Below are 27,625 nucleotides of genomic sequence, written 5' to 3'. Positions count from 1 at the left end.
TATTGCGTGCCACGGGAAGTTTGTAAGAAAAATGGTTTTAAATGAAGAAGAAACAAATATGAACTGGTCGATTTGATAAGAGGTATTCATTACTTCATCATCGTAAGTATCAATGAGCAGTGCAGGTAAAAGAGGATAGAGAGAAACAAGAGTATGGAGAACGGGGTCATAAAGTTCGAAGATATATCTTGCATTTTGCTGCCAACTAATTCAACGGCAGAGGCATTTATGACGAGGGAGGCCATTCTCGTAAGCGTAGCGGCCGCTCTTTGATATTACATCAACAAAAAACGCTCGTAAATTGTCCCATCAAAACTCTTTTTTTAACGTTAATGTTTCTTTTTATGAGATGTGAGATTATGGTATTTTGTGGACTCTTTCGTTCCTTCTCACCACCACTCTTTCAATTATACTTATTGCTCTATCTTTTTTGGCCATCTTTGTACACAGAAATATGTGCATTCATTTATCAGTTCAGAAGTAGAGGAAAGTTGAATATAGATGAAACCGAAAATGCACATAAGAATTGAAATGATGAAATGAATCTTCAATCAATAACATTAAGGACGTATCATGCGGAACTGTAGGGGAAGTTAAATGGTTAAATAGTGGAGAAGAATATTTTCAAACCGAGGCAAACCATTATATCAAAGAATGGACATTGGCACGAAGCTGCGCATCGTTTTACTGAAAATTTATTAAGTCATTTCCCTGCTCGGTGCTACAAATGCTAAATTATAAAGATTTAAGTACGAAGTTGCATAAACTTTTTATATTAAGAGTTTTTTCAGATGGAGACCCACAAATTAATGTACTTTATAATCAGTTTACTCCATTTATGTAATAATGAAAGCATTTAGTCTGTATCTTACTAAAAAATTATTCCCTAACTTTATCAAACTAACTAGGTTTGGATTGTTTTTTCTATTAACCCGTAAAACATTTTAAAATCCCTATGTAACAACTTTTTTGGGTGGATAATGCGATGAGACTTTTTTGACAACTGTTTTTGATTCCAGTTATACCGGTAAATTAGATTCATTCAAGCTGGGGACCATTTTCTGTTGGTCACTTGGCGATAAATTTTATTTCAATTTGAAAACATATGGAAAGTTATTTTGAAATCAAAATTAATGCATGGCAACGTATTATGAATTATGATAAAGATTAGTTTTCAAGCAAAACCAAAAAATCTCTCGGAAGTTTGCTTTTGAAAGAAAGATCAAAAAATAGTTACTATAAAACTTAATTTTCAAACTAGTGAAATTGAAACTTCTTATATTATGTCATAGCCATTCATGCTTTATAATAGCTGCACAATCTCTGTAAAGTGTTGTTACTTTGTTTTATATTCAGGACTTACCTGAAAGGAAAATGATAGCACATCTGCATGAGACGGGCGAGTTAATTAAAAGAAATGAATGAGAGGCGCTGGTTTTAGAGAGTGACTTGTTGCTTCTGATTTAAACTCTTTGATAGTGATTGGCATCTTGTCAATGGAAAGTTATGCACATGAACAAATAAAAGATGCTCTCACTTCGAGGATGTTATTCAGGAAGTAAGCATAGACTAATAACAGTTACTGAGACAGCAAGAGATTTTGAAAAATTCATGACAACTGTATCCAATTAATGCTCTTTCCTTTTTGTTCTATAAATTGACCTTTCCTACAAAAACTTTTGATTTCCAGTGAGAAAAAATTATGGATTGCTAAAATAAAATAAGTGCATAAATCACTGCCAGTTACCACTTACCGATTGCACACAAATTCCCCAAGTTATATTATTTACAATACGATTTCCTAAAAGTCAGTTTAGAGATATTGTCTTATATTACTTGCTACAAAAAAAAAAAAAAAAAAAAAAAAAAATTTGCAAAGCTTTTAGAAACTTTAATAAAAGCACTAATCAAAATAATTACATAGCTTTTACTAAGAGATTTTGTAGGAAGAAATTATTGCGCATGTAAAGTAAAAATGAAACATTATCTTAAGCAAGAATAGCACTAATAGAAAATGTAGAAAATCCCATTCATTAGAAACCACCTATTCATTCTTTTAAAAGAGAATGACTGTTGCATTTGTTATGCCATATATTGTATGTATTACATTACTTTATGTATAATTTTTTGGGATCTTCAAGAATTCAACACTATTTTTTCACCAACCACTATTAAAGCACTTGATAAGCATTTAGCAACTTTTTTGCACCTAGAGTAATGTTGTGTAAAATCAATAAAGCAGTTCGTGGAGTAACAGTAAAATGCAAGGAAAAGGACTTATGTAATTATTTTGCGAGGAAGACGAAAGGAACAGGAGTGAGATTGGGAAGATTGAATTTATCAGTTTAGTCGTAAATTAGCGACCCGATGATCAATTTTAGATTAAATAAACGAACGATTATCTTGTCACTTCTAATATATAAAGCTATTCTTGCATCAGTTTACTGCAAAAACAGCCTCAGATTTACTTTTTTTGATTCTTTTAAGTAACTGACTATTTCTTCGAATAACCCCTTCAGAATATTTCGCTGATCAGTGATGATATTATCCAGTTGTTGTAAAAAAATTCTGATTTGATCAGTGAGGGATGTATAGAAACCACAATGAAAACGCAGGACTGGATAGGATATTGATCAACAATGTAAAATAACATATGTAAAGTTAAATTTGTTGCTGAAACGAAGAAAAATGGTGTTGAATAAGACATGAAAGAGCGCTGAGTGGTCTTGTGATCATAATCACTGTTATCGCTGTTATCATTATCGTTATAACTGGCATAATCATTGCTGCAATCATTGGTCCACTTATCCCAGTTAAAACTTATTGCAGTTCGTGTTTATCAGCGATTGGACTTTCGTTGAGCACAAGGGAAGAGGAGTGAAATTGATTTGATGATGGATGTCAGACTGTTATAAAGTCACGTATTCGAACTATTTGAAAATGAGTAAGTTTAGCAGATGGACATTGGGATAATGTTAACATGGCACCCTTGCGGCAAACTGAAAGCGAATCGTCAGTTAATGATTGTCAGAAGTGATAGGACGATCACTCATTTAATTAATTTAAAATTGATCATCGGGTCGCTAATTTACAACAAACTGATAAACTCAATCTTCCCAGTCTCACTCCTGTTCCTCTTCCCTTTCTCGCAAAATAATTACATAAATCCTCTTCCTTGCTATGACTGCAATCATGCAAAACCAGCTCTGCTGAAGTTACAATGCAGTTTTTTTTGTCTTATCCAAATGCAACATCCCTTTAGTAATATATGAGTAAATTAAGTATGAAGCAGAAAAAAGCAGAAAAAATAAATATTATAGTTTAAACAGTACTATTAGCAGTCCGATTGCATTGATGATACATATTGTAATTTGAATGCAACAACGCAGTTGCCATTTCTTTATGCTGCATTCTGCAGTAGATGATTATATTCTGCTAGCGATAATAGGATGCCAAATTAAGAAGGAAAGTGGATTTGAATCATTTAAATAATTTAAAGCTCTAAGCTTTCGATTTTGTGCATCATTCTGTGCAATTGCATGCCATTACTCTACTGTTGACAAATATCTCCTTCTTGATTTATAGCGGAAAAATAAAGAGAAAGAAAGAAGAAAAACATGAAAATAAACCGAACAATAAGTCACATGTTCAATGCAAGAACAGTTCCTTATCAAATTAATCAGTCAAAGAATAACTGCAACAATATATTTGGTGAATTAACATAACAACATTGACGGTCGTCACATATCTGCTAAAAAAGTACAATAATGTCAAACAAGAATCTGTATCGTCTTTAATGCACAATATGGCAACGGTACGATTTCAACGCGATTGATTATTAGGTTTGAACTGAAGGAGTCATCTATAGATCCTCTTAAGTACCTTGAAAAATGATGGTAAAAGAAACTTGCTCCCCTCTGGAATTGTAAAATTTCTTATTAAATCCACCTCTAGATTATTGGTGAAACAAATGATAAACATATCAGTGATTCAGTGATTTTAGGTTCTCTTGAATGTAAAACTAATCCTCAGTATTTCTTAATGAAAAGCGCTTGTATCGTGGGAAAATTATCGTTCCAAAAAAGTGAAAAGAAAGTAATAAAAGCTGTTATCAATTCGTCAAACGATTTGAATTGTAAATTTGTATCATAACAGCTGGTAGCTAAATTTATTTCTCTGACTTGCTTGATAAAAAAAGGCAGCAGCAATCTCCATTTATTTATTCAAACAAAGTTAAAGGATGTGCATGACTCACTCATTAATTGAATGTAGAAACTTTTAGTAAACTTCGGTTTCGACCAGTTCGAACACAAAATCTTTAGTTGAAGTACTTTTTTTGGTGATAGCCGTAGTTGATGATATAATTCTGATTAGAACTTTATGGACAAGAAAGACTGAAAGATTTGAGAGAGACATATATACCAGTAGTTTACTTTTTATGAAAGTGAATTTGACCAGTATTTTACGGTCGAGGTTCATTCAGTCAATCGATGATTAGTAGAAGATGAGGTGGAAGGCAAAACCCATGTATCGAAAACTATACTGCTCAAAAATCCAGTGTCTAACATATCATTGGATGGGAACCGAAATGGGTGCGGTAAATGGATGGCCATTAATTCGCTTTCATATCCTAAAGGGTGGGTGAGTGCAGGAAAGGTTGTTTATCACCCAATGTCTTAATGTTTTTATTATTTGAAAAATGGACTGGTCGTAAAAAAAGCCAATAAATCAAATGAGTTCCAGAAATGGTCAGGCAAGCGTTGGCAGTGATATTCGTTCAGTTGCATTATCATTCTTTGAAGGTCAAGCGCTTTTCTTTTGTATCTTGTCTTGCTATTAGCTTTTACTCTCCTTGTTTCATGTAGTCCCCTATAAAAACTCGGCATTTAACAACTCAAAGCGGTGGTTAAATGATAATGACCAATGCAGTAGTGTGGCTTCAAGATCCTGAAGAGTGGTAAAAAGATAGATTGAACAGGATCGGAAAATCGTATTAAGATTGAGCTAAAAAGTTCTAAATGAGGCAAGTGTATTTATAGGTCTGAAAAATATTTAAAAAATTAAGTGGATTTAAGAATATCATTTGAATAATACATATTTATCAGTTACGAACCTCACTTCTAATTCATGATTATATCACATCGATTACAAGCGGACATAATGATAGGCCTAGAAAATTGATTAAGCAGCAGTTGGTAGCAATCACATCAGTAATGCATTCACACCAACAATTGAGGCAATCTTGTTAAGGTAATACACACAAGTACAGCGTAATGTTCTGTCTTCCGATTTGCTAACTCCTTTTCAAAATACTTCCATTTGAAATGCAGAAACACTCAAGAAAACTGAACAGTAAAGTGATCCTATCTTCATGTAGAAAATTACAGGTTAATAAAATAGAACACCCGATTTTCTGTGGTTGTCAAGCTTTAAAAAATATTTCTTTTAAATGCGTTTTCAAATTTCTTCACGAATAATGGTTATGACAAATCTGGAATTAGTTTACTCGAACAAATTCATTTTAGACCTTCTTTTGATAGTAATTTCATTCTTGGTTTAGTATAGAAGATGATTGAAGTTTGTAGGTTTTCTAGGATTCGACTCGAATCTCCCTTTAAAAATCACTATTAAAACATATTCAACTTCATCCATCATCCCGATATATTAATTGTATAAGCATGCTATTAATATATTCTTTGTCAAAAACCAAAAGATCTGCATGCTTTAAAAATCAACCATTAACTGTAGAGACTTATCAAAACAATGTGATGTGGGGAGACTAATATACTAAGCGATAACAATGGATTTTGGTTTAAAAAAGTGTGATCCGAGTTTTTTTAGATACTGGCCGTCAAGGTCGCAAAAAAATGAAAGGAAGATAGGAAAAGGGAACAGGGAATTGAAGGAGTAACTTTCAGCGAGCAACTTTCTTTCATCTTTTATACATGAGCAAACACCTCACATAGAAATATGTAGAACACACCTTTAGTGAGAAAAATTTAGTACTGCTCCATGAATGCCGACTTGAAATAGAAAACAAAAACGTCATCATCTTGCATTTTTTAGCATAGCTAGTGGTGAATCAATTAAGGAGCATAATTTGCACTCGTGACTCTCGAATAAATGAATTTAGCGCTCTTTTCAAAGAAGGTATTTGGCCTTTAGCTACAACAGGATGACCGGAACAGCACAGAAGTTGAAGTTACACAACAAATCTTTTCGATTAACTGTAATGACTATATATATGTAAATGAAAGGCACCAATTAATTTAATATTTTCCAACGTTTCTATTAGAGCGTTCATTTTAATGAGTTGAAATTGTAATTACGAGAGAATGAGACCTATGCTGCTTAAAGGAAATTTCACAAGCAAGGTGTACAAAATATTGATTGTTGTGAGTGTAAAATTTAGGTTATTAAATAAAAGAGCACAAAATGCTGCGAATAAAAATCTGTTAATGAAAATTATTGCTCATATTTTAAAGATAATGACGGTGGAGCGCTGTAGGCGCAGATGTGTACCAAGAATATGGTGATACAGAAAGGCGCGCAAATGCGTTATACTTATAAACACAGGATGTAGAGAAATTTACATAAACCACTTCATGTAGACTTCGGTCTTTTTATTGATACAATAATGTTCTTATGACTTGTCAATAACACTGAAAGGATAAAATCAAAGTTTGTTTTCGCTTTTCAGAATTATTTCGCACTAACAATGAACTTCTTGGCTTTTAATTACACTTCAAGCATATCAGACATTTCATATCCAGTTGGAAAAAATGATATAACATACGATGTCTCAAAAAACGAAAGCTTTTAAAACATTTGATCAAATTGTAACTTTACCAATAAACTGCAGATTATCGTGCATGCTTTGTTGTAAATGTCAGCAGCTTTGAGAAACATGAATAAAGCATACAACATAGTTGCAGTGACTTAAATTTTCTGATATTCACGATTTTATTTCAGTATTAAAAAAAAATATTGTTACTTTTCTTCAAGTGACAATTTTTTTTTAACTTTTTTTTTTTGGACTATAAATTATATATAATGCTTCTAAGTTCTGTGCTATAACTTTTGGATCATTTCTTTAGATTATTTATTTACAATTTCAAAATTATTTACAGTTTCAATGCATATGACTGTAAAAATCGAGTAACTGCCCTGAACAACTAACTATTTGCTCTATCAATTTTAAATTTGTTGCTTTTGCTGAAGCATCAAGCAAGATCAATAGAACTTAAGAGCAAATAGATAAAAGTAACGTTAAGTTGTTTAACAGTCTTCATAGTTTCATACATTCAAACATGTTACGATCGTTAAAATTCTTCAGACTTTTGACGTGAGATCCATTCATGTTACTAGCATGCGATGGTTGATAGAGCAAGTAGTTAGTTTTTCAGGGGACCGGATTTTCACAATCCATGGACATGGATAAACAAATAATCTAAATTGATCCAAAAGTTACAAATAAAACCTAGAAGCAAAGCAGAATTTATTTTATTGCTAGCTACTCAATTTTCTACGATTGACAAATTCTCGCCACTAATATGTGTAAAATCGATTGTGGTGTCCCATTCGCTAATTCTCAAGTTTATAACTTACTAAGAGATAAATTTGCGGTACTCCTTTCTTTTTTTCGAATATATAGCAGAAAGCGCCTAATAAGAGTGAGACGTAAATTTTCACTCACTGAAATGAATCGGAATTTAGGTTGTATCGCAAGATTCAAAGAACCCATAAATGTGGTAGTAAAATCTTGTGAAACATTTTGTATAAGTGTCTGTATGCTTGTATCTCTGTATGTTTACATATATTGTTATTGCTTAGCCTTTATATTAGGTTTTTATGTCAGCATTTGTAGGAATTTTGGTTCCCAAAGAGACTATTACAAAATTATTAAAAAGCGCGCTTCTCATTCCTTCCTTTTGAAAGTCATAATATTAAGAGAAATAATTTCTCACATAAACACAATAGAATCTATATGTCTACATAAGGTATTTAAGAAGCACACTTCTCATTATATTGTACTACGTACACCTCAAAGAAAAGCGTACGTTTATGTACATGCACTGTGTCACCTCGATTATCCGTAGCAACACTTATAAGGCATACTTATTCATCCAAACATATAGGGAAGCGGTATCTGCAGAAACAGAATATACATACTTTATTGAATAGCCGTACCGTGGCAAGTATGTCTCTAATGTTCTTTGCATGTATTTTGGGGTAGGTTGGAAGATTTGAAATTTGACATAAAAAAATTACAAATGCTCCGTTGATTCAAGTAATGTGGCATTTATCATTAATAAAAATTTAGGATTGAAAAATATAACGAATCACAAGTCCTTTTATCTAAATCGGTCCTCAATACTTGCAATTCAGTCATCAAAAAATAACTTACTGAAAAATCTTACCTGAAATAAATTGAAATGGATGATGTGCAACTACAACTGTAGTTCTTTCAACAGTCTAATTTTAAAGGAAAAGTTGACAGGAAATACAAAGTTGAACATGGATACATCTTTCCTAGCACTCCTTCTGTATGTGCTGAAAAACATTTCTTCGCTTATATGGTGGTCAATTAATGGTGAATATTTCTGGTTTCTCACTATTTTTGGTTTTTCCTTTTGTATTACTATCAATCATTGTCCATTTCATATAGCTGAGATAAATCTGAACTCACAAAAGATTCTTGAATACTCAGCATCGTAAACGTAAATGATTTTGATCATAATGAATCAAGGAATTAAATCGGTTTGGATATTTCCACTCATTTAAAAAGACATTGGCGTAAAATAAATATTTCATTTTCCAAGAATGCGATGCGTGGCACATGCTAACAGTTCTATCTAGATCTGACAGCAGCGCTGGTTACCATTTGATAAAGAGCAGTGATTTATTTCTCTCAGTCCATTATAGTACTTTTTGTTCATTTCTGTCCTGAAGTTTCTGAAATCAATTCATTTTCTATCTAAATGATCATTCATTATGTTCAGCCTTCATTTAATATTAATTAAATATGACCTTAAATACAGAATTATGTAGCGTCGCTGTAGCAGTAGAGCTATAAACATTGGTAAACCTCTTTCGAGAGGTTTACCAATGTTTTTCTTTCGAGAGGCAGACAAAATATCACAAGTCCTCTGAAATAATCATCACCGCCAGATCTGTAATTCTGTGCACTAACCACATTTTGATTGCTCGAAATCGACCTTATCATGGATTTGATCTGAGTCCACATGTAATAGAAAACCTGTGCTTGTATTAAACGAAGAAAAGAATGCCGTCCCCAATGAATTTGTCTTCCACCACATAAAATCATACACACTACCATACCTCTCCCCTCATCATTGCTCGTGTAAACACAGTTAGCAGATATCATGATTTAACGGGCCAAGATACTGTCCGTTTGCAACCGAATTTTCACCGAGTCGAGTGCAAATGTAAGGCAATGTTCGCGAAGGCCACTGACTGGTCGGGGCAAAAGGTGCACAGCAGGATGCATGGTGCAAATGGGATTTATAAACTGTCCGCCACTCTTCCCTGATTCCTCATTTTAGAGTATCAAGAATTGCTAAAACTTTGACCATTCACAGTAATGTCTCCGATTTATTGGTTCGTTGATATACCAGTATGTCAAAGTTGGCTAATTAGTATTGTGTTGTTGGTTGTGGTTGTGTAGTGTTTACTTTACTTTGCTTGCATTATTTTGAAGCAGTTTTGTTTGGTGGCGTTACTTTTTAAGTGTTGATGTGGTGTTAGCAAGGAAAAGTTTAATGTTACAAGATGGAAATGAACTAAGCCTGCAAAGCAATGAGTCACAACTGGATTCAACAATCAGCAATACCTGGAAGGTTTGGTCATTTTGCAACTTTCTCTTCTTTACAAACCAGAACATATAATTGGTCTCCATACTTCATTAGTAAAGTTTATTTTATAGTGTCAGGCCTGTTTATGGTGCTCAGTACCCTCCATTAACGGAATACAATGATTTTGCAAGTGGTGTCGGCGGAGTTGATGGTGCAGATAATCAGCATTCAAGTTCTGGAGCAAAGTTCCAAAATTATGTGGACAGGTAGATGACGATTTTCACTTGACTGTTTAGTGAATCTGTGTTTATAAAACATTCCATTTGGAGATATGAGTTCATTCTAGATTAGACCTTCATTAACATCGTGAAATATGCCTAAATGCTTTGAGTAGTTTAGGAGCTTTCTATATAGGTCATGGTTAAGCGATTCTTACTACCTAATCACCAGGCTTATTTTCTCAGTGATATCGTATAGCACTTTTTTTATTGCATGACCTCACTCGTGGTTTCATTCCCTCATCTCCTGTTAAACACTTTGAATTGAATCAGCGAGCTATGGTAAACTAGGCAGTCGATCACTTTTAATTTGTAGACGTTTAATGTAAGGGCGGGTTAGAGTCATTCATCAAGTAAAGTCTGAGGGAAGGAAGTCGTATTAGTTTCTCTCCCGAAATTCTATTTGTGTTATTATTTAACTGAGTTCAACAACCTAATTTTTTGAGTTCAGCTTAACAATGTTTTAATGTTACAATACTTGCTCGATTTGGTGAGCGGCTTTTCAACAATCATATAAAAAGCAAATATCTTTTTCTAGGTTTCAGCATATGGATAACTGGATAAAGCGAGCAACTTTTTCAGCGTATCGGATGCTTGGGATGTATCTGTAACACTGGATGAGCGAGTTGCTTGTACGAGTGCTGCAAAAGTTCTCGAACGACATGCCAACTTGGTAGCGCGTGACTTGATAATGCCACCAGTTAATCCAATTCCCTCAAGAAACAGTAAAATACAGGCCATGCAGCGTCTGGCTATCCAGAAAGGTAGATAGATTTTTTTTTCTTTTATTGAAGTTTCGTGTTATACATCTCATTTTTTATTAGGAAGTTTATAAATCGTGTTTTTCAAATTTTAGAACCAATACCAGGGACAATAGTGCCGGCAGGGAGTAGTGGTATGCATCTGTCTATAAATTTATATCCGCGACTACCAGAAGTAAGTATTTTTGCTTTTTAAAAATCCGGAATATTATTTCTGAAAAGTATGAACATGAGATTCCTTGAGTTATGGCAGAAGATTTATGCGCAATGCCTAAGCAGATATACATGAACCCATTAGTATTAATGTAGATTTGAGATTATGGTAAGAATAATTGGGACTGAATTTTATTTTTTATTTCTTGGAAAAGCTGCAGATATCGGTTGAATACGGAAGAGCACCATCAAGTTCAGTAGTAGGTACTCCGACGATGGCACATAATTCACCGACAGTTCGAGGGCATACCTTAGGTTTTTATTTTTGCAATTTTTGTGCATAATTCTAAAGTCAAATAACAAATGAAAAAAAAAATAATAATAATAACTGCATTCTTCCATCTACACATACTGATGCAGCAGTTCTAGTCAGTTGATCGGTGCGATTATAATGAAACAGTTGTTTTTTCCTAAATTTATGGCTCTTTTACAGCTCTTCAGCGTGACCATGCTCGCTTTGATCGGTTACGCGCCCAGCTCGGTGTTCATACAAGCCCGTCGTTAAGTCCAAAAACTGAAGAACAGTCTTTGAAAACCATAGATATTGATTTGGAGCAGTTGCGTAAGGACTGTTGGTTAGGTATACCTCATAAATTACGACCAGCTATTTGGCGGATATTACTGGTAAATAGTCACTAACTGTTTCAACTTTTTTTCTTTCATCTATATTTATTTTTGTGTTTTCATGACTTCGTTTAACATTGCTATTTAGAATATCACAAACAGCATAATTATCATTTTTTAGTGTTGAGTTTTTTCTTTCATCTTGCTTAATACTTTTTCTGTAAATTAGGGATATCTTCCAACAAATTTTGAGCGTCGTGAAGTAACACTTGCGAGAAAAAGGGAAGAGTATTGGCGTTATGTGGAACAATATTTCCATACTCGGTACGACGAGCAGCATCAGGATACATTTCGACAGGTTTATAGATTAAACTAGTCCACTGTTTTCTGCATTTTCATTAAAAATGCTATTAAAAATGGAATGTCAAATGAATTGATTTACAGATACACATTGATATTCCACGTATGTGTCCCCTGATACCACTGTTCCAGCAAAAAGTAGTGCAGGAGGTATGCTGTGATTGTTCCAAATTTTGGATACTTTTTTCTCTAACTTTTCCTGATCTTATTTTTTCTTATTTTTGCAGATCTTTGAACATATTTTGTATATCTGGGCAATTCGCCACCCAGCAAGTGGTTATGTGCAAGGGATAAATGATCTTGTCACACCTTTTTTTGTTGTGTTTCTATCAGAATTCGTATCTGACGGTTAATTTATTTTTTTAATTCACTAACTGAATTTTAACATTACTGAAATGAAATCTTATAAAAACTAAGTAGTGAAAGACAAGTGCTTTGAATGAAGAATAATTTTAGATACAGAAGTTGGCACATATGATGTAAGTCAATTACCACGAGAGCAAATTGAAATTGTTGAAGCAGATAGTTTTTGGTGCGTCACAGCATTGTTGGATAAAATCCAAGATAACTATACCTTTGCACAACCAGGTATTCAGCGTAAAGTGTCGCAGTTACGACATCTGATGAGTCGTGTTGACAGTAAGTTCACTTGCATGATTATATTTTCCGAATTTATGAATAAATCTGCATGAAATTCTGTCATGAGTAATTACAGATTTCAAAGTATAACATTCCCTTTACTTTCAGAGCAGCTTCATCGTCATTTGGAAACACATGGTGTTGAGTATTTACAGTTTGCATTTCGCTGGATGAATAATGTTCTCATGAGAGAAATCCCTTTGCGAGCCACAATTCGCCTCTGGGATACTTTCTTGGTGGGCTCCTGTCTGATTAGGCAATATGTTACACTAGTTTAGTCCTGAAAGAATTTATTGGTAATTAGAAGATGTAGTTTGTTGGTGAAATTGTTTCTTTTGACCAGACTCGCCGGATTCTGAAAATTTTTACTTAGATGTCCAGATTTCTTCAGAGTGAAAGGAATGGTTTTTCGCAATTTCATGGCTATGTGTGTGCAGCTTTTCTTCGAATGTGGTCTAAGCAATTGCAAGCAGAAAAGGATTTTCAGGTTTCTAAAAAGTGTCATGTATCTTGAGATTAATGAATTCGTTAATGAATTCAGTACTAAATTGCAGGGAATAATGCTGCTATTACAAAATCTTCCGACGCATAGCTGGGGAGATCAGCAGATATGTGAGTTAACAGCAGATGCCTTTTCTTTGATGGCACTTTTCGATGGCGCTAAGAATCATTTGATACAAGATGTGAGTACGTAATAAGATTTAGAAAACATTTGCTACATTGAATTACTCCTTGTTCTTTAGTTTCTTTACCATTGAACAGTCCGCACTATGTTTAACTTATCACCATTTAATTTCTCGCCATTTCTCATAGTTTTCAAAACACCAAGCGAAATTGGTATGTGCACTGTTTATAATTCAGTTGTCTTAAGCGGAGAGATGCAAAGATGTACTGGCCCTTTTCACTACCTTTCTATTCCTATATTTCACTGAAAACAAACCTTACTGGAAACCGCCAATAAAACAGCTGTTTAGATATCATTGTAGACGCTACGCTATCTTGCAGGGTGCGTAGGAGACTTCCACTTCATAAATCCTTTACAGTTCCCAAGGTTCCTGGTACACAGTCCCCTATCTTAGCAAGGTTAAAAAAGTGCCTAACCTTATGGTGGTTGTGAGAATTCTACTTCTGATTTCATAGCAAATAAATTATTTGACTACTGTTATCAGCGTGTTTCCACATAAGACATAACATAGAAAGTTTTTACCAGGTTTAATCGATCAAAAGACAAATATATGATCACATAGTGTCAAAAATCATTGCGTGGAACTGCCTACGTATCTTATGGAAGAGTACATGTTACATATTCTCACAATTCGAAGTCGGTTCGATGCAATCTCAACAGACGATAGTTTGAAACATGAGTACTGTGCCTTTCATTCTCGAAAAAAAAAAAAATCAAATCGAGAGAAAATGTCTACCCTAAATTGCAATAAAGGTACTCCTCAATTAATAAGTGGAACCCATTGCATGAAACGAAAATGTGGACTAGAATTAACATTTCAAAATAACTATGAGAAATTTGTATACAAATGTGATAAAAGTGGCAAGTAAGAATGTAATATAAAAGTCGAGGGTCAGAGGTAGTCTCGTCCGAGAACTACAGCAGGTATGTGTTACAGTGGACTGGAGGAAATAGGCAACGAAACAAAATATAATGCATGCACAAAACCAAACCCAACACTCGTTTTCAAAAAAAGTTACTATAAAATTCAAGTACAACGTTTAGCTTGTAAACAAAGCTTCAGATGTGGACAACGAATGAAAACGACAGCTAGCAATACACAAGTACTTAACACAGACATAAACCCTTCAATTTACTATACAAGTGGTGAACTATTATTCCCGTTCAGCTCTTCGCTGTCTTCGAAGTATCGGATTTAAAACTATTGAACTTGAACCTGGATGCATATCAGTATTGGCTGAGTCATCGTCAGGATTGTAGCTCACATCCACTTCTGTATCGCTGTCTGAATCCACCGCCAAAGCTTGCACTTAAAAAATTTACCACTCGACTTCAGTGCAAACATTTCGAGCTTTAGGGAACCAGATTAAAAAAAAAATTATAGGACATTTTCTCAAAGATTACAGACGAAGTACTAAAATGTTTTCGCCCCTTCCAAACTACATAATGGTAACATACGTAAGCGAATATCTCGCCGGTTTGTGCCTGGATCAAAAACAATGTTTAGTGCTTCACGATCACCAATCCTCAGCAGAACACCATTACTTCGTTCTGAACTTTCGCCATTTTCCGAAATGTGACCGTCATCATCTGCCCACTAAAAACAGGAAAATTTCTCAATTCACGTTGAAGTGAAACTCAACAATTGTTACTTGAAAAAAATAATTGGTTAATCCTTAAAGTGTTGGTAGTTTCTTTTTTAACTAGAACTTCTTACTGACCACATGAACACCATCAAGATATCTTGAAATTATAAAATATTCATTACCAAACTTTGTGGAAAGAACATACCTGTTCATCTTCATCATTTAAACTGCCATTAAGACTATGTGTTGATTCATATAAGGACTCATCACTTTCTTCATCAGAATTCTCTTCTGATGAAGAATCCGTAGCAGTTGTATCACCAAGCGATGTATCCATTTCACTCGATGAGCCCATATCATCATCTCCATTATCATCACCTGTTTCTTCCTTCAAGGAATTCTTTCAACACTGTTAAGCATTTAACAAAGACTAAAACACTTAAATGTCCGGTTAGGCAACCACCAACTTAAACATGTACAAAGTTCGCAACAGCTGTTAATTCCAATTGAACATTTTCAAGGAACTATAAGAATTAAAAAATATGGACGATTTCTGGAAGAATTTATACAGTTCTGTCATTCACTAAAATGCAAAAAATATGTACTTGTTCATCATCACACTCGTCTGCTTCACGGCGTTTCCCAACCTCGTAGACACGGCAAACATTTTCTCGCAACTCCAACAAATCATCAGCATTTCCATGAGCTTCAATCAAAGCCATATACTGATCGTTATGATCAGCACAAAAATCGAATAAAGCTCGTTTTGCATCCACTGTTGTAATTACCTGCAAAAAATCTGATCTTTCTTAAAATCAAAAGTACTGGATGTGGATAAAGATAAAGAGAATAGACAACTATACTTTACATCACACTAGCTCTCCATATACCAGGAATGAAACTGGAGATATATTCAACATAGTAGTATGTACGGTCACTACTAATTCTAAATTATACCTTGTAGGTAGTGGAATCGAAAGTTCGAAATGAACAAGCGAATGTTTGACGAAAGCGATCATCTATTTCTTCTACATCCAAATATGTAGCTGAAAAACTTCACAATTATTTTAATAGTTGTAGTGGCATCTCAATCCAGATCATATTAATGTATAAACCGAAGCGGTTTTACTCTTCATCAAAATAAAATTAGTTGAATTTTCAGCATAGAAAAGAACATACATCCATAAATAGCATCTGTACCACCGCTAAATACAATTTTACATTGATCGAGTGCACTGATACTATGAAGCAATTTGAAATTTCGCACATCCCACTAGAAATTTCATCATTAAAAAATGAGCACCATTTATGAGGACTAAAAAGATTTCTACCACCTTAGATTTCATCCCACCAATCCGAATTTGAAATGACACAATCAGAATGAAAGCAAAACTACTGCACATTGGAAAGGTGGAAAAAATTCTGCTGCCTATAATAACTTGAAAAGGAGAATTGATGTTGCAAAGTTAGAATCTTGCTCTTAAATTGCTCGGGAATTAAAAGAGTTTGTCGACTCAATACAAACAAAAATAAATGAGAAACAAGTCGATACCTAACACTACTGAACACGTTTTATTTGTACTAAAACAAAAAATGGACATCAGACGAACCACTTCAGAATTTATGATAACTTCGTTTCCACGTGGGTGGAACATACCACAATTAACAGCATTCATTTTGTCGAATTTGTGCACTATTTTTGTCCCCAATCTCGGATCCCATAATATACCATCATTTAATATCAATTCATCTCTCGGGTCAAATGTTGCCCTAAACTCACTATTTTATAGATACTCAAGAATACCTTGTAACTAGGCAGAAAAATTTTTCTATGTCCTAGTAACCTATACTGAAGAAAAATTTCATACAAACTTCTGCCTTGGAAATTCAAATGCCACATTGTGTTGTGCGAATGACCATTAATGGATAGAGTTAAAGTGGAGGAAAAATGGACATAATATGTATCAAATATTGTTGACTATCCAAAAATTAGTACATGTTCAGCAAATATTGCAAAGAAGATACGAACCAGTTTAGATTAGAATGGCATAAGAAAATCAACATATTTTGATAAAAGATCATAACAGTGATCTGAGTATATACGCAGTCTTATTTTCCATTAAATAATGAACTAACTTGTTACGGGTATAATTATTTGCCAAAGTTTCATCAAAAAGGCGAACCACAGCTCGACCAGTTTCCGTATCATAAATCTAAAGTGAGTTTTAGCTACATAATACAAAAGAATTGTAAATCAGTTTATCATTTGTAATTACTGTAAGAAAAATACCGTTGCTTTACTCCCTTGCGTTCCGATGATACGATCTTGTACTGTTTTATTGAACTCAACAAAGTATTCATCCGGAAAATTGATCATATGTTCCTGTGTCTCACCAATACGCCAAAGCGAAGAAAGTGGCTTCACAAAAGCCGATGAAGTAAGCAATAGTGAACCATCCTGAAATATTTCGTAATAACAGTCGAAAATTAGAAATCGAGAATCAATGTTTAAAATATCCGAGTATACGATAAATTAAATAGAAAAAATATGATTCACTTTTGACTGTTCGATACCAGTAATTGCACTGTGATGGCACTCGGTGTTCGATTCTTCAGCACCAGTATGTATATTAAACCAGTTCAATGCTCCAGCATAAGAACCTAATAGTATGTGTTCATCATCAATCTGAAAAATAATGAAGAAATCCCTTGACAAGTCGCAAAAAAAAACACGTTGTGTATTTTGCAGTAAAAAATAAGGAGACAAATCCATTTTCCCCTAAATTTTTTGCAGAAAAATTACCGAAAAACTGCAGCAAGTAAATGTCTCCTCGCTTTCCGTAAATGATCGCACTGGACGAAAGCGACTGAAAGCAAAATGAATGTCCTCTCTGAACCTTTCCCGATTCCACGCAGCCGAAATTAACTAAAATGATGAATTACTAACAGCATTTGTTTTGCAGACATTTAATTGATTAAGTCACTAGTTATAATATTTGACACTATTTTTTTTTTATAATATTTACAACATTTGACAATATTACAGAAAATATTAAGAATGTTTTAGGATATAAATTCAATTTCTTTTCGCTCAATATATCCCATTTTATGCTGATTTCAATGAAAACAATTTACCGGACGGCTTAAAAATCGATTAGCAATATTTTTTGGAGCAAAGCGTTTACGTTGTGGTTCCGGACAGTGGTGTGGACTGCAACAAAAATATTAGAGTCTTTGTTGAATTTTTCTGAATAAAAAATAAACTGTTGTTTAACAGAAATTAGCTTACTGGATTTTTTTTTAAAGGAAACTACATAAATCAGTTTCAGTGTAACATACTAGTAAAGCGAGAAGGGAGGACATGTAGATATCGGATTACAACATGCCGAATGTTGCTTTCTGAAAAATAACTCCAAAATTAGAATTTATTCTATGATTCTATCGCTGATTCACTCCAAAAATTTGGGACTAAACCAAGTCAAATGATACCTGAAAAAATCTGTAACGATTTCGTCAAGATCTTTTGGAGGAACCGGCATTGCCGACAACTGAGGGTTTGTGGAGCTTTCGGTACTGTCCGTAACCTCAGGTTTCCTAAGGTCTGTTGAATAGTAACTTAGAAAAGATGTTCCTGGTGAGCTTCCATCACAATGACGACCTGAAAAAACAAACATATAACAGTAAAAAAGACAAATAGTACCGGCGAAATGTCAGTTTTTGAAATCACAGAAAAATAGGTGCTTTAACAGTTTCCACTGAAAAAACACGTAGTAACATTGCTTATTATTCCTACACAGTAGCTTTGAGCATCACAGATACGCAATGTTACTAAAAAAAGAAACTTACGTCCAGCAATATTCAACACCTTTGTTGATTTTGACATGGGTGTCGAGGATAAGGAAGCTATCTGATCTCGCTGTTCATTAAGAAGCATGTGTTCTGCCCTTTAACAAGATATCTACATGCAATGAACATATCGTTCCACAGTTTCATTTAAAACATAATTTAATAAACATTTCATTATTTCGATATTTAGCAATACGTAACTCAGTAAAGAATATAAGACTGCCTTGTTGGGAAAAAGATAAAGGTGAACAATTTATGCAAACTAATTAAGCTTAATCAATTCATTCTGCAAAACTTTACAAGTGTTAATCCGTGACACGGAAGGAATGAAAAAATAAAATTTTTGCATTTAACAAAATTTGCAAGTAATATACAGTTCCAGGAACAGGCTTTTTCTTTTAACTAAAAGCAAGTATATTAAAAGATATTGCAGTGCCAGATACTTTGATTTAAAATCTTACGTAATGATGGGTGCTGTTAACCGCTCACTTCTTCGACGCCGATTATTGCCATCGAAAGTGCTCAAAACCAAAGTTTTCCCTGACACAATATCGCTGTCGACATCAGAAAAAGTGTTCCCAAAACATTTTGGCTAAAAAACATTTGAAAAAATTTTCCCTATTACGGAACGATATTAGAGTTCAATGACGAAAAGCAAAACAAAATTACCAATGGACCAATAGAAAGCAGACGAGTGGAGACACGGCTTGCGGGTATATCAGGTAAATTGGCTTCTTCTTTTAAATTCTCCGCTGTTTTGAGCATACCCTTTTTAATCAGATGTTGATGTATTAGTTGTAGTAGTTCTTTGTCGTTGTAAACAACTTTGGTATGAGCAACGATATGCCATTTCCAAAGTTTTTCCTGTAATATTCACAAAATCTTTTTGATGAAAATATGTAGCCTGTTGAATCATAGCATAATTCTCATGCGTACAGTTTTATCTTATCATTATCAGTATGTTCAAAAAATAAAATCAGCAAAACATGCACTTTCGTCATATCTTTTGGAAAATCATGGATTCGTTTTCTGGTGATCTTCTCAATCAGCAAATGAGCTTGTTCACAAAACCGAGTGTGTTCAGCACGTCGTTCCTGCAGAACTGGCTCACGCATTAGACCTAAAATTAAGACGAAAGATACTCAAAAAAACTGTCACGTATTAATAACTGTACATTAAAAAATTTGCTAAAATTGTACCACAAAGCTCGCTGTTTGCAATGAGTGGCATTACTTCGAGGATTTGACGAACATTTTCGGAACGTGCTAAACCATTGAGAATTTGACACGCAATCCCACGAAGCGCATCCGCTTCTGTGATTGGCGTTTCTGTGTACAATAATTTTTTCAAGATCTACAAAGAAAAAAAAAATAGAAAAACCGCGAAACAAAAATGAAAAAAAGGATTAGACAGTTTTTCTTCTTCTTGCAATAACTAACAATTTTCAACAGATATTTTCTGTATAATACTTTAGCAGCATAACTGAAACTCGGAGCTGCAAATAGAAAACTTTGAAATATAGAGAGTAACAAAACAACTCGCTGTTCTGAAACACCTCCCAAAAGAAAGAGAATTCAGAATATCTATTTGGTTACACTCAACATTACATAAACGAACTCCAGGCATAAGATATAACATAAAATAGATCTATTTTCAATGGAGTATTAAGATTAAAAATCACCATAATTCCATTATTTCTTCGAATAGCACTCCACACTTTATCCAGAAAAAATTCCATCTGTGCTTTTTTTTGTTTTCGTATTTTATAAGGGGTTCCGACACTTCGACAGCTTATTCGAGAATCAGAGACGTGTACTAAAGTGTCACTAGTTGAAGGCGATAAAGCTAATCGTCCACTATGCTGAAAAGGATGACCTTCCTCGTCAAAAGTTGTTAATCCTCGATAGTTAGTTAGACAGCAAACACTTATTCATCTGCACGTTATTCCTCCTTACAAAATATAAGTAATTTTGGAACCGCAACAAACATCCATGCTATTTTATTTTAATTATGTGGTTTGCTAACTCAGTCTGCATACGTCTACTTAGAAATAAGCAAAACATTTCAGATGACGAATAAATTCTACTGAATCACTGAACACACTTCTTACACTTTAAAGAAATTCAAACCGACCCGTTCCAGTGGAGCACACACACAATTTATTATCACCCTCAAAGCAGCGAACTGAACTTCAGAGTCTGCTATCATTTCGCCTTCGCAAAGTTCCAAAATTACTCTGAAATTCAAAGCTCATGAAACCATTAACAAAAAACTCAATTCAACTACACATAAAATCTAAATGATCTCATCCGCAGTTCTCTTTAACCACACCGAACATGTCTGCTTAAAGAAATATATTACCCGAGAGATTCAACATTTTGGTCTCGTATTTTCAATGTACTCTCGCAAATATCCATCTGAATCCGAGGGACGGCAGAACACATCCACAGAACCTTGAGTAAAAAATTCCTATTAATTTAAGTGCACATTACTGCAACAGAAATTAAATGCTTTGTGCCTACTGTAGAGCAAAAGCTGATTTCCTTCGCAAAATTATTCGCATCATTTCCAGTTCCCTTGATGTATGGATGAAAAAAAACATTACTCAATTCAAATAACAGCAGCAAACCCAATCAATCAGGAAATGAAATCAATGAAAGTGATTTAATGCGAAGAAAGGTTGAAATATGTGGCAAAAAAGAACCTACATCAAGAGACATTTTAAGAATTTCAACTTTTGAACCACCATTCCAGGAATTAGCTGTACCGATTAGGAAATACATAGTGCGAATAACTCCTAAACGTTTCAATTCATCAACAGGTCGCCAAGATGAATGCAAACTCAAAGTATGCAGCAGAATCCAAACGCAAGTTTTCAAATTTTCGTCATCCAGATGCATCCCCTGTAACTAAACTCTTACGGAAAAGGAAGTGCAACAGGAAAAACGAGGAATTTTTTGAACCAGCATTTCTACTTAGAAATGCAGTATATTTGTTTAGCAAAGAGAATATTTGAACTAAAGAACTATGACAGTATTCAACCTTGTTAGCCGGCAAACCATGAACACACGAAGGGATGACGATATCCCTGAGACACTGTAATCGAGATACATGTGTTCGCTTCAGATGTTCCACTTTGACAAAAATGTGGGCAGCCATATAACTGAAACATCACAAAAAAATGCATAAACATTAGGTAGAAAAAAATAGGCAATTGATATTAACACTCAGTTATAATTGCTTTGATCAAACAATACCCCGAAAACCTTTGGAAGCTTTTATAAATGAATATACCTTCTAAAAGCCATGCAAGTATTTCGAATAGCTTGCATACTAGTATAGAGATGTTCATCAGAAAGAACAGTATCCGAATCTTCTTGCAAAAGGGTTAAGGTCGAAATCTGGAACAGAAAAACATGAACAAACTGGAATCCAGATCTATTCGCTTGTCAAATAGTACTTTATCACTAAGAAAATTAGCGCGTGTATATTATTTAAATTTCGTTCATACTTTTCTCTTACAAGCTTAGCGGTAGATTAAAGAAAAATAAAGATATGAGCGACAGAATGAATGCTTCCAGATGCTTTCACCCAGAAATTAAAAACTGTTGCCATCATAAGTATTTGTAACCAGAGTACTTCAGATCGTATGATGCTATTTTGAAATTTTTACATAATTAAACAGGCGTCGAGGCCCATCATAATCATCGAATCGTTCAAGTACAGGTCGAAATTGGAATGCATGAGTAAAAAACATTGACGATCCAGCGCGACCACTTTCATAACTATGCTCCAAAAGCCACAACGCGTAGCTGGAAATAAAGATTTGAAATTTTATAACAAGCACTAAATTATCCTAAATGTATTGAGTGTGAAGAGGTGGTTTGCAATAAACATCTAATTTCTTCTCGAGGATGGTTTGGGGTCGTCAAATGAAAATCATCCAGGTCAGGTTTTTGATATGCTTAATCGATTGAAAGATCTGCCAGTGACTCAGGAAATATTTCACACGGATTCAAGGACCACGCTATTACAAACACAAACATCATCATAATGTCCTAATGATAGTATCTCAATCCAATGAAATAACAACAAAATACATGAACTTACTGAACGAGTTCATTAAGAGTTTGTTCCGGCAAAAGGCAAACACCTTCCATTGCATCTGCATTATAAGCCAAATAATAAAGACATGTTCCAACAACAACTGATGCCAGTGAATCACGTTCTATACGAATCAAAAGATCTACACCACCAGCGGCCACAAAATCCAGCGCGAGTCTACGATGAACCAAAAGACCAGCAAGATACTGGAAAACAGATCACACTTAAAGAAAAATTACCTGTGAAACTTCTTTTTTCAGGATACAAAAATTCTGGTTTATGAGGTTGAAAATCCAGTGTTAACACTTGACAGACTAATACCATTTATCAAAAAGAATTTCCATCATCTTAAATCACAAGGAACCTTTAAAACATCAAATATGAGACGGCTATCGTGATTTCGAGCACCTTCCAAATAGCGCAGAACAAGATCCAATGAACGATTCTCATAAGTTTCTTTCAAAAGCTGAAATGTTTAAAATAAAGTGCTGTTATCCAAAGCATTCTGGCATATTACACTAGTGCTGAGAACAAAAAAATAAGAAATTCTATGTTATGCTAAGAATAACAGTATAATACCAATAATCCATTTGCCCTACAAAAAAAAAAAAAAAAAAAAAAAAAAAAAACTGAAATACTCGGTAGTAAACTATCGCAAGAAAGAAGCAAATACAGCACATCCTGATATTCTCCAATAGGTGTAAGATACTGAATAATTAGGCGCTGTTCCATAACAGTTGTTAAAGGAAAGATTCGGTATTCTCCCAGACGTCGTTTTTGCATTACAGCCCACTGACTATTACTCTTTCCTTCAATAAATGATCCCAGCGATGTGCTTGAGCTACGAGTCTGAAGACAAAAAAATTAGAAGTCATATTAATGTCATGAATCTTCCAGTGTCATATAAATAATGTAAAAGGTACTTTTTATGTGTTTAAATATTTGTCGAAAACAAACCGATCTTTAATCTAATCAAAAAACAACTTTTTCGAGGGGTAGAAAAAAAAAAGACAATAAGAAAATCAAGAGAACAGGTAGTAAGAGAAATCAAGTGCAACATGAAAAATGAATGAAAATGCGAAATTTATTCAGAAAAATAACTAATTTGTACAAACTTCATAAAAACTAGCGTGTTGTTCTCTATCCAGTCTAACTTTTTTCCGCGGTGGTACGGATAGTTCTAGATTCTCGGATACAGAAGATTCGTAGATCGGTTCACTAAAACTACACAAACTGTCAACAAAGAAGTTTAACAGTTTCTTATCTTGAAGAAAATTTTTATAAGACATCAACAACAACAACAAAGAAAAAAAAAAACACTGAAATAAACCATATTCTTAGGATGGATTTTCTTTCTTCACTGTACAATGATCCAGTAAAATTGTTCGCAATAACGGCAAAAGATGGCCCTGACGCTTCCTCTCCACAGTACTTTGCTGTTTCGCGTTCCTTTAAAACCTATGATAAATCAAGCTTCTTAAAAATATTGAACTTTTTTAAAAATTAAATTTGTTAAGATTTTTCAGTGCAACCCAACGAAAACATAGCTATTAACATAAAGAAACTGTCCGGCAAGCACTGATGTATTTTAGTTACATTTTATAACACGTGATTTAAATTTCAGCCGCATCACATTGATAACCGCAATTAGCGTTCCACTGCAAGCGATTCCTAGTAATAATTCTATTTCTGCACATATTTTATGAATACGCTGACTTCGTTTAATATTTTCACTTTTTTTTGCTTATTCTTTCTTTCATTTATCATGCAGTACTTTAAAAAATAACCAACATCAGCCAGTGAAGGTCTTTCACCGCTATGGAATATTTCTCGGGACATACCAGCAAATGGACCACTATCTTCAACATTTTCCTCTTTATTTTCCTTATCTGGTTCTGATATTTCCGCAGTTTCTTGTTTCTCTTTTTCCATTTGTTCCTAGAAAACGTACAAAATAAAAATAAAGGGAACAGTCTACAAGTTTAACAGATATATTAATATATTAATCATAACTTTTTACGATGTAAAACTACTACCAAAAGACAAAATAACTTACAAACAAATCCTTTAAACGCCGTAGTGCAATTGGAATGAGAGCAGAATTTTCTAATTTAAGACTACTTGCAACACTTGTTACATCTAAGGCGGCAGCAAGCAGACCAAAAGAGTACGCCCTCAAATAACAATTGGTTGCATCGTTTTCTGCCCATCTATAAAGTTGCGGTATCAAACCTTCTGGCTCCTGAAATATTTTCATATACGAATCAAATTCCGAAAACTTTTGTGAAGTATTTTTGAACTATGTTTTCATGAGGAGGTAGAAATATCAATTAAAAGTTCTGGACAAAGTATCAGTTACTAAAACTTACGGATAAGACAGTAGAATCTAAACCGGGAATAATATTGAGCAACAATCTTGCGGAGGCAATATTTAATTCAACATCATCGCGCGACATCAGATAAGACACAAGAAGCTAGAAGAAAAGTTTTGAGATACATGGAATCAGCAGCGTAAAAAACGAGTAATGAAATTACAAAGTGCACTTAGAATGTTTGAATGAAAAATCATGCAATCAAATTTAGCAAAGAATGTTATAATTTGTATGAAATTCATCACACAGTACAACTTTTTCTAACCTTGTTCATGAATTCTTCGTAGCGACTGATAACTTTTAGCAGGTGGCCCAGGATACAAGAAGGATATGTTTTAGCCGGATGACGACCATCCAAAGGGTCAGGATCTTGCTTCAAAAAATCATCAGTTGCTTCTTCTATTAATTCCGAAAGTCTGCAATCTTTTAATGAGTCAAAATGATTCAGTCAAAATCAACCAATAAAATTGGCCGAGAAAGCAATGGTGATAACCCCAACAACCAAATTATTTCGAAGTTTTCTCAAGAAATAAACACCGTTTTCTCGGTCCTAAAAAAAAAAACGACGGAAACCTTATAATAGATAGTTTGGCACTGAATGAAGCATTATCATTCTCAGCTTCCCAAACAGCGAGAATAGCTTGCAATTCTCCCGCAGCGCTCGACTGGCTTGGATGAGGCAGATGAGTCGCATGTGTCCCGTGGTTCGACCGCGACGGAGCAAACATCGAAATACAAAATTAATCTGGAAATGATCTAAATGTAAAACAAGAATAGAAAGTGTGGAATTGAATAATAAAATCGCGAAGTACAAACTTCATTTTCGGAATCAGTGCATTTAAGATCTGTTATGTTTTACTTTACTTAACACCTTTCAACTCACTTGTCGTAGCTTAATATACCGTAACATAAGAAAAACAAATCCCTAATATATACACGTTTTGCACAAACCCGGAACTTTTTCAAGTTTCAATAAGCCACTGATAACAGATTGGCCGCGCCCGCAATATATGGGAATGCGGACTTCCCAAACATTGAAATGCGTAGGTTATGGAATATGGAGCTACCAGTGACTTTAATTGAGTGGCGATGGATGGAATTTCATTACCCTTCCATAACATTTATCTATTTCTCTTATCATATGAGACATTACTAATAATATTACTAAGTTTTAAAACAATCTTTCGGGCAGTTTTCAATTTTCATTGCATGAAAAGCCAAATTATTTGTTGACTAGGAAAAAAAAAAAACTTTGTAATTCATAACAAAACAATAAACAAGTTAGCGGTAATGATCAGGAGTATTGCAGGTGAAAAGTTAAGTAGACTGGAAGCTATTCAGTCTCTAAAAGAATACTACGCAGTTTGCAACTAAAAACCTGTCATTATTATGTCTAGCACTAGACGACCAAAAAATTTTGATGGACTCAGCTGTTCCAGTAAGTGTATATCATAAAGATGAAACTATTTAAGACAGTTATTTTGCCGTCAGCATTTCAAGTATGCTCCATATTAGTTTGTGAAAACCCTTCACCAAACTAAATTCATTTAATATTAACTTGTCGAATTCAATAACTTCATTTATTTTGTGGAGGAACGATGGTTTATATAAAAGATATATTACCGTATATGAACAGAGTGCAGGTGTCGACCGCTTTTTAGGATCACTAACTAATACATTGACGCTTTCAAATTAAGACGAATGAAAAAACCAACTTTTGCTCTTCCTCTCTCTCTCTCTCAGAAAATGACATATCACGTGAAAAACTGCGCGTGCATAAATAAGCTAACTACCCACGTTGTTAGTTGCAGCAAAAAGCATCTACATTTTACTAAGCCAACTGTTTGACTGAAGCGATTATTCCCACAGAAATTACTGCGACAAAATAGTGCCGAAGATGGGAGTAAAATTATCAACTCAATTATAACTGTCATTGTTTGAACTCTCCTTGCGCACTTTTTTTCGCAATTTCATATTGTTTCAACGAAGGTAGGTTTTTACATTTTTGTACTCTTTTTTGCCCCAGTATTGTTTTCCTGCTATACTTTTCATCATTGTAGCTTACAGGCACAAAAATTCGATGAAAGATTAGAAATTTTAGTAAGAAGACATTGCGTGAAGATGAAGTAAGAAATGACGAGGGAATAACGGTTACAACTTTCTTCCAATAGTTAACAAATTTCTGATAATTTTCAGCAAGGATGTGTAAACGATCTGATAAATTTGAGCCAGAAGCGGGATGATTAAAAAATCGTGATACAGTGAAAATGCTTACAATGACTTTGGTGGTTTCGAAGGTACTGGTGACAACTGCAAAAAGACTAATTATATAAAGCTAATATCAGCGTCGCCGATGCACTTGCCACTACAACTTTTTGAGAGATACAAACCTTCATCCTCAC

General features: G+C 34.2%; 2 protein-coding genes across 3 annotated transcripts; one reads left to right on the top strand and one right to left on the bottom strand.

Moving 5' to 3' along the window:
- Window positions 1–9,819: 9,819 nt before the first annotated feature.
- Bma-tbc-3 (Uncharacterized protein) lies at window positions 9,820–13,325 on the top strand (the record flags this gene model as incomplete). Its single annotated transcript, XM_001898926.1, has 13 exons — window positions 9,820–9,860; window positions 9,947–10,081; window positions 10,676–10,857; window positions 10,950–11,029; window positions 11,229–11,322; window positions 11,501–11,691; window positions 11,861–11,989; window positions 12,076–12,141; window positions 12,219–12,339; window positions 12,448–12,630; window positions 12,739–12,866; window positions 13,022–13,117; window positions 13,185–13,325. 13 exons carry the CDS (start codon window positions 9,820–9,822, stop codon window positions 13,323–13,325), a joined length of 1,587 nt encoding a protein of 528 aa, XP_001898961.1.
- Window positions 13,326–14,469: 1,144 nt separating this feature from the next.
- Window positions 14,470–25,951, bottom strand: Bma-dcaf-1 (Uncharacterized protein; the record flags this gene model as incomplete). Of its 2 annotated transcripts, none has more annotated exons than XM_043074035.1 (36): window positions 14,470–14,624; window positions 14,774–14,912; window positions 15,107–15,289; window positions 15,507–15,689; window positions 15,859–15,947; window positions 16,081–16,174; window positions 16,512–16,671; window positions 17,038–17,114; window positions 17,192–17,359; window positions 17,459–17,587; window positions 17,705–17,827; window positions 18,037–18,112; window positions 18,241–18,300; window positions 18,391–18,559; window positions 18,748–18,845; window positions 19,209–19,339; window positions 19,417–19,611; window positions 19,740–19,867; window positions 19,947–20,100; window positions 20,429–20,608; window positions 20,881–20,983; window positions 21,109–21,200; window positions 21,456–21,650; window positions 21,790–21,910; window positions 22,042–22,148; window positions 22,421–22,559; window positions 22,858–23,057; window positions 23,216–23,317; window positions 23,530–23,700; window positions 23,967–24,069; window positions 24,182–24,309; window positions 24,643–24,789; window positions 24,908–25,093; window positions 25,221–25,325; window positions 25,489–25,639; window positions 25,797–25,951. In XM_043074035.1, 36 exons carry the CDS (start codon window positions 25,949–25,951, stop codon window positions 14,470–14,472), a joined length of 4,896 nt encoding a protein of 1,631 aa, XP_042929969.1. The 2 variants fall into 2 exon arrangements, with proteins under 2 accessions (XP_042929969.1, XP_042929970.1); XM_043074036.1 differs by having other exon boundaries at window positions 24,182–24,300.
- Window positions 25,952–27,625: the final 1,674 nt, after the last annotated feature.

Source organism: Brugia malayi (genome assembly GCF_000002995.4).
Source record: "Brugia malayi strain FR3 genome assembly, contig: Bm_v4_ChrX_scaffold_001, whole genome shotgun sequence".
Taxonomy (NCBI): Eukaryota; Metazoa; Nematoda; class Chromadorea; order Rhabditida; family Onchocercidae; genus Brugia; species Brugia malayi.
The sequence above is the reverse complement of the archived record's forward strand: the minus strand, read 5'-3'. Positions and strand labels throughout refer to the sequence as shown.